The sequence below is a fragment of the Pygoscelis adeliae genome, unplaced genomic scaffold (genome assembly GCF_000699105.1).
Source record: "Pygoscelis adeliae isolate BGI_AS28 unplaced genomic scaffold, ASM69910v1 Scaffold24, whole genome shotgun sequence".
NCBI classification, from domain to species: Eukaryota; Metazoa; Chordata; class Aves; order Sphenisciformes; family Spheniscidae; genus Pygoscelis; species Pygoscelis adeliae.
This window is the reverse complement of record NW_008824806.1, coordinates 472,036-480,142: the sequence shown is the minus strand read 5'-3', so window position 1 is coordinate 480,142 and position 8,107 is coordinate 472,036. Positions and strand designations below refer to the sequence as shown.

At 41.0% G+C, this 8,107-nt stretch overlaps 1 protein-coding gene across 1 annotated transcript in view; it reads left to right on the top strand.

The window, feature by feature from the left end:
* The window catches only part of ST7 (suppression of tumorigenicity 7), a 57,226-nt gene that overhangs the window by 48,472 nt on the left and 647 nt on the right, over positions 1-8,107 (top strand). The window contains exon 11 of the mRNA XM_009324106.1: positions 1,189-1,328. Within this exon, the coding sequence (XP_009322381.1) occupies positions 1,189-1,328 (140 nt within the window). The remainder of the gene's footprint in view (positions 1-1,188; positions 1,329-8,107) is intronic.

Here is an 8,107-nt window from a genome sequence, read left to right as displayed (position 1 = left end):
GGCTTTGGAAACCACTCCACTCTGAATGAATGCAGTCAAGGATATTATCCTGCCATGTTGCTGGATTACCCTGTGCTTATGTCATCTGCAAGTATGATGAGATGAGAGCTGGTCACTGAAGCAAAGAAAGTAGGCAAAATGGAAGAGTAATGTTTTGTTTATATAAATAGTCATAGGATTTGAGTATATGGGAAGCCTTAAGGTTGGTCCTGTATGAGAAAAAATGTTTCAAAGTTTGCATTCACTGAACGAGTGAAGCAAACAGATAAGAGTTCACCAGACCTTTTGCCAACCCAGTCAAATCTTCACCTTGAATCTGAGCCACGATAAAAGTTTAAGGGATATATTCTTGCAGTAAAATACTCATTATCCTCTTCTGACCCTTTTAGCCTTCTCAGTGCTGCTTTCTCCAAAGCCCAGTGAGCAATTTTTCATACCAGAGTTGAGGAAATTTCTGTGTTCCTTTTAGTGTATACTAACGAGCACCTTAAAAATTCACTATTAATTTAAATTTCAGGTCTTAACACTTTAAAAAATTGTTGTATTGTTATAAGGATACACAGAATCCTGAAAATCTGAATTTAAATTGTGTGTTTACATGTCCTACTTTTAGGATAACTTCTTGGTTCTGCAGATTAAACCCTCAGAATTTACTGTTTCAAAGGCTGTAGTTTTACAGCCTGCTTAAACCAGTCTACAACCATGCTTCTGCAAGGTTGGTCTCACTGCTGCTCCCAGGTGCATGTTTCTGCGCCCTCTGTGTAATAGCATTAGCAAATATGCAGCCACGTGGCTAGTCAACGACCTGTGTGGGAAAGAACAAAAAAGAAAAAAAAAAGGATGTTTTATTTGTAGGTTAGTTTTCTGGGGTTAGTTGTTGCACAGCTGTATTATAGTTAGTGCTGACACAAGGAAAGCAAAAGTAGCATGTACATAGGACCAGAGTAAGCCAGAAATATGATCTTTAGATGAGAATTATTTGGCAGTGAGATGAGTGACACAACAACAATGTTGGCCTTACATGTTTCAGACCTTCTATGTGTTTCTTCCTTCAAAAGCATCTTTGGGTGTCTCTGGCTGTTTAAACCACATAAGAATGTTGGTTTGGTTTTGGTTGGGTTTTGGGTTGTGTTTTGTTTTTTTTTTTTAACATATAATGCATTCCCCTTCCCATCTTTTTTTCTACAGCATTTCATGAAGTTTCAGTTTACCCCAAGAAAGAGCTTCCCTTCTTCATCCTCTTCACTGCTGGACTATGTTCTTTCACAGCCATGCTAGCCCTCCTGACACATCAGTTCCCAGAGCTTATGGGGGTCTTCGCAAAAGCTGTGAGTATTCTCTGCTGCTGCTCTCTTCTGGTAAATAAAGACACAGGGGCAGGAAGAGCTGAGCTAAATATTGCTGGATATTAAACAGCTGCATATTCAACAGTGTAAGTAAAACATCAAGAGATGTCTGAGCAGGGGGACATTTGAACAACTGTTAAGGGAGCTCATCAGTAAAACACACTACTGTCTGTCTTCTGTGGTTTATGTGGCTCTTTTGTTAGGCTAGATCTTTTGTGGTTTTGCCAAAAAAGGCTTGGTGGGAGAAGGGAACATCTGTGTTTGCATATATAATCTGATAAAATAATCTAATAATGGTTTGCAGAACCCCTCTATTTTGTGCAGAGTCATAATGACTGTGCCATGCTTTCCAGTGCAATAGAAACTCTTAGTATGAGCAGAAATAGAGTGTACTGTTAACCAGGGCAAATTTCTGTGTTCTTTCCCCAAACTGCCATGAAGGAAGTAGTCTCAATATTTCCCTCATAACTTTTCTTAACTACATCCAGGGAAGTCTCTGCTAATCTGCTTTTTTAATCCACCAAGGATTAATGAATGTTGGAGTATGAGAGGGAAGGGCCATGAATTATGCTAAAACACACTTTTTTCTTTGAAAAACCAAGAACATCACTGCTCCAGTGTGCTAGGATATGAAAAATCCACTTCTAGGAATGTTCTAGGATAATAAAAATAATATATAATTGTAATATATTTTCCCAAATATATTTGTATCTCTGGTAGGTCTTGTGTTTCCAAAAGAGCCTCCTGGCCTTGTGTTTAATGTCTTTGGTGCTTTTGATTTGGGGGGCATAGGGGATGGGGTGAAGGAGGCAAGGCTGAAAGGCTTTGGCAAATTTCAGATTGTAAGTACTTTCTCAAACTCCTTTGCAAATGGTGAGAGACTCCCTTTGCAGGTGAACCAGGTCTTCTACCACCTAGGCTTGTGAGTGATAGAGGTGTGGTACAGCAACAGTTCTTGCATCAAGAATTTTATTTTGTTAGCTTTAGAAGACAGAAAATAAGATTAGCTGTAGCAAAACATGCCAATTCTATCAGCAAAAAGTGCTGAAACATACCTGAAATATTACTACTTTCTCTCGTTTCTTGAATGTGTATGTAGGTATCTGGTGGAGAGTAAGTGTAACTCGGGCATATGATCTTAAACTTCTTTATAAAGCTTTTTTTGTATTTTTTTCCTTAAGTCGTTGAAATGCATGACCCTTGTTTGGGGGCTCTTCCAATGTAATCTGCATTTTTCTGATACTGTCACAGTTAATGACCCCAAATCTGTCCCCGTTAGCCTTGTTCCTGTGCTTGTCAGCCTTGTATCCTGAACAAAGAATATAGCAGTTGTGGTTTAACCTCAGCTGGCAATTAAGCACCACACAGCCGCTCGCTCACTCCACCCCAGTGGGATGGGGGAGAGAATCGGAAGGGTAAAAGTGAGAAAACTCGTGGGTTGAGATAAAGGCAGTTTAGTAGGTAAAGCAAAAGCCGTGCACGCAAGCAAAGCAAAACAAGGCATTCATTCACTCCTTCCCATGGGCAGGCAGGTGTTCAGCCATCTCCAGGAAAGCAGGGCTCCATCACGCGTAACGGTTACTTGGGAAGACAAACGCCATCACTCTGAACGCCCCCCCCTTCCTTCTTCTTCCCCCAGCTTTATATACTGAGCATGACGTCACATGGTATGGAATATCCCTTTGGCCAGTTTGGGTCAGCTGTCCTGGCTGTGCCCCCTCCCAGCTTCTTGTGCACCTGCAGCCTTCTCAGTCGGTAGAGCATGGGAAGCTGAAAAGCCCTTGACTGGTGTAAGCATTACCTAGCAACAACTAAAACATCCGTGTGTTATCAAAGTTATTCTGTTCCTAAATCCAAAACACAGCACTGTACCAGCTGCTAGGAAGGAAATTAACTCTATCCCTGCCGAAACCAGGACAATATCTTAAGCTGGCAGCATGATGAGATTTTGTACTTGGCGCTACAGGCAGTGAGCTACTGGAATTGGAGAAAATTGGTAGCATGTTTGCATGGGCTTAAATCACCCGGCTTTGGTTGCTGAATGAAATCGGAGATATCAGAAGTTACACTGGTGGTGTGTTAGTAATTGTTTCTCCATGGTTTGGAGCTTGCAGGTTCCAAAGCCATCTGGGGAGTAGAGTCAGACCAGAAGGATCTATTTCCTTGATGTGTAAGTGCAGCTGCCATTGGTGTTAATAGAATAGATACCCCAAGACTCTGCATGTGGGTATTAAGTTCTGCATATCGGAGCAGGTAAAGCTCCTAGTTAGTAAATAAGCACAAACAAATAGAATTGAAATGTGGGCTGCATTACATGCATAAAGTTGACAAGATTACTCAAGATCTCTGAACCTGTATGGAGGCAGTTAGTACATCAGTTAACATGTATTGTGACTTGTTTTAGCTATGTCTTAATCTTCATAAAGCACCACATGCAGCAACTGAATTTTTGTCGTACATGGGAAGGGCATAATTTAAGCCTGTGACGTTCATTTAGTAGCTCGTTGAAAGGCTTGGATTCAGAAGGCACATTTTGTTGTCTCCTTGGGAAAGGTAGCCCAGGTGTATGAGATTGAAGAAAATCATGGCAGACATCTTTTTGAAATGCAGCTGTATCAGAACAGAATAGAAGAGGTTGGCCAGCCCTGACTCTTCCCTTTCAGTTTTAGGGAAGATCGTTTCATGAATAACTACTTTCAAAAATAGCTAAAAGATGAATGTGCTGGCTGTTGCTGTGGTTATGTGCATTGAATTACCTGCTCCTGTATGATTGGTACTCATTGTGATGTGGTATATAACATCGTGAAACTGTGCACGTAATCTTAATAGGTCAAAATTATTCCTTCTCTTATGCCTGCCCATCCCAAAAGCATTGCACAGATGTAATATCGCCATCATGGCCCAGGCTTATGTTACTGCAAGTTGATATTTACCATATTTCACAAAAACTGAATAGGTTAGCGTGATTGGATGTTGGGAGCTGGCTTTGATGTGTCCTCCAGGTAGCATCTTCTTGCACCTTTTCCTTAGCCCATTTACCCAGACACTGGGTTCTTCAAGCAGGAAAAGCCCTTGAGTGCTGAGGACCTTCTCCACATGTGAGACTGCCAAAGGTGGCCTGTACCACTTAACTCTACCCTGCAGACAGGGCAGCCTGCGTGCCCCTGCTGGATGCAGAAGTCAAAGATATTTTAAAGCTCCTTTACCCTTCTGGGCGCTTCAACGTCAGTGCACCCATGTTTTAGAGCCAGAACCTGCTCTGAACGCTGCCTGCCAGTTCAGCAGCAAGTTTAGATATTCCCAACTGCATCCAGCCAATTCTGTAATGTTGTACCTGGAAGTAAGCTTGACTCTTCCCATAATGAAACTGGAAGAATCCAGTTGTTCTTTAATTGTTTTGTCAGACTGAATATAAGTAACTTTAAAATGACAGTAGATCTTAGCATTTTCACTCGGTTCAGAAGCATGTTCATAGCTTGTGGTTTTAATTTTTGCTAGGCTTTCTAACAAAAGGCTTTTGGAGGTCACTTAAGATACGAATACAATCAGAACAAATTTCTGATTGCATGGCTTGGATAAAATTGTCAGCACGGTGTAGGTATTACTAAATTTCTTTATTGTCATGGAGAAAATTAACAATATCTGGGAAATTGTTAAAAATGTGTAAATGCAGGTCTTTTCATAACGTGGTAGCAATAAAAATGTATCTTAAATAAAATTGAGAGTTGTATTAACAAGGGAGACACTATATAATTCGAGTCAACAATCGTGTCTAAAAGTGTAGTCCCTGGTTAATTTTTTACAATGAGTGAAACTTCAGAAAGACTAGTTTTTCTCTGATTTGGTTCCTTTGTTTGCCTGAGATCACTGACATGGTCTGTTTCAAAATTTCCTGTATGATGGATGAGACCTCAGTTCAGCAAGTAGTTTTGCCTAGGGAGATATTTCATCTGCTCGGACCTCTACAGACAGTGAGGTAGGGAACATGTAGATGACATCATAGGGACTGAGCAATAAATAGTCAGTTCCTCCATGCAAACACCAGCCACGCAGTGGAAAAGCTTAAAAAGATACTTTTGCATATCTGTTTAAATCAAATGGTGCTATTCAGAAGGTGCTCCCAGGAAGCTGCTTTCTGCCACCTTTGAAATAGCCAGGTTGATAGTTTTCTTTTAAAATACAAAATAGTAATAGCAAATTTTTTACAGGTCTCCCATCACCAGTTCTGCCATCCTGAATTCTTGCTCTACTACTGGTGCTGTTTTTTCTGTTCCATGTGGAAAAAAGCAGTCAATGTCAAAAGGAAAGGCAAAAAACATAAATTAAAAAAAAAGTATCATGCAGAGTAAGCCCTCCTGGGTGCTGCCATGTGGCAAGCAAGCTGGATAGGCGTCTGCCAGTGGTGTCTGAGGACAGGAGCACTGGGAGTTTTCCAAGGGCCAGATAGCCCCAGCACAGATGTTGTTTACAGGGACCTGTACAAGAGAGTAGGTGGCATCCTGAACCACTTGCTGTCAGCAAAGGTTTTGCCTGGACTTCAGTGAAGCCAAGCTTTAGTATCCATGAATGTAAATGTATTTTGTAGACCAAGTAATTTTCCAGGTGGAGAAAAACTTGGCTTGTTTTAAGCTACAGATACTTTGCTGAGTTTGTTACAGGATACAATTGACTACTTCAGCAACAAAATTCCTATGAATTGCAATAAAACTTACTGTCAGGCAAATTATTCTTGTTTCATTGATTTAACAAGTATGTAATTTGCACTGGTTACAAAGCTGAGTTTTATCCAAGTAGATGTGATGGTGCAAGCTTACCACATAGATCAAGTGCTACTCAAAGAGCAGAAAATATCCTCTAGTGAGCCTTTTGCATTTGGCAGAATTAAAGGGATATATTTATTTAAACAGTTCACAGCTTAGACAGGAGGAATGCTTCTACTTGGGCTAAACCACTTGAAATAGTAATAGCAAACTCTTAAGGTTCGGTAAGTCAGTGTTACATTAATTCAGCTGCAATTCATGTTATACAGCTTGACCTTCAGCGCTACAACTGAAATAACTCTGTTCAGCTTCAGTTTGAAGAAGTTTTTTCCTTGGCCTGTGCCTATGGCAAAATCTCATTACCGGTGATGGTGTTACCTGGTTTTCCCATGATGCACAAGTTGTCCACGATGAAGTGTCTGTATTGTATGCAAACACGTCCAAGAGGAAAAAAAGAATTTGAATGCTCACTATTGCCTTTAAAATGCATAAGCATCATAAACATCATACATTTTTACAGTTAAAAATACTCTGCACAGAGCCCATTTTGGTAAATAGTGAAACTGTTTGCAGATATTTTCTTGCTTGATACCGTGAAATGGTTATAATCTCTGGCTGTTGGATATTGAAATTTTGAAATTATTTAAATACATTTGCCGTATATAGCTGTGTTTCAGCAGCACACAGACCTGTAACAATTTTTGAAATTGCATTTTTCATACTTAACTTTAGATACTTAGGAGCATAAGTTAGAGACCAAGGACATATCTGTATTAAGTAATAAAATACTGTTTGTTCTGTGGCTCCAAAGGCAAGTGACACATCACAGTTCACGTCTGCACCTCTAACCTCTCCTCCCTTCAAAGGCGGGTGGCCCCGTCCTCGCTGCCTGCTGGGAACTGTCCCTGCCCTGTGCTATCGCCAAACTCTGCCTGGGCTTTGTTGAGAAGAGACTAACTGGCACGGGCCAGAACTGTGTCAGGAGCCGTGCTAGCCATTCAGGAGCGTGGCTGGGTTAGGCCAGCACCCCACACTGTGCCGCAGTCCTCCTTGCTTTCTGGGAGAAGACAAAGCCTGACCACCCCAGCTCCCTCTGCAGCTGGGGATAGAGAGAGGGAAGAGACAATTTCAGAGGGCAGTTCTGGTCCTGGGGTGGGTAGAATTACTCTATGCAAGTACTTAGTTCTCTTCAGTGACTACAGGGGGACCAGACCCCCCACATCTGCATCCTTTAAGTGCCTAAAGATATATGGGACAAAATCAGAACATTAAAAGGGATGTAAGTGTGTTTATATATAAAGTCTGATGCTCTCTTTTGTCAGGAGAGAGAGTTCTTTTGGGCAAAAAGAGAACACATCCAGCACCAGATTTGCTTTAATACTGACCTACCGAGCAGACAATATATACATCAGTGCAGTAAGCGGAGTTCATATGTTTTGTGCTGACTGCAGAGCAGTAAGTGAAACACAAACCTCTTGCAGCTCTTTGCCAGTTGGTTTCAAACAGAACTGTTTATTTTTAGCAAAGTTGCATCAGCCTAAATGGTGAGAAGCCACAGGGTTCACAGTCTCGAGGTGGCTGACTTTGTGTGTTATTGTACTCTCTCATACCTATATAGGGCCCCAACATAGCTGTATGTAATGTGTTCAGTTGAATTGCAATTAATGTAAAGCACAGTTAATATGTATTTCCCAAAATTTTGGGAGTGCTTTGAGTACTGAGTTCTGAGATGTGTAGCTAGCAGTGGTTCTTTCCTGTGATCAGATGGTCTCTATTCGCATGATTTTTGTCACACACGCGTCTCCTAACATTAACATATTGAAACCTCTTTCAATGTTGCCGACTGTGTTCTGTAATAGAGGGAGGAGGTTAAGATAAATTCCAGTTAGTGATGCCTCAGCGTATATAGCAGATCTATAGATAATCCAGAACCATTTTAAACCTGAATCTAAAGACACGCTTTTTGTCTCTGAGAGATGGACTGACAGATTCTGCCGTTAT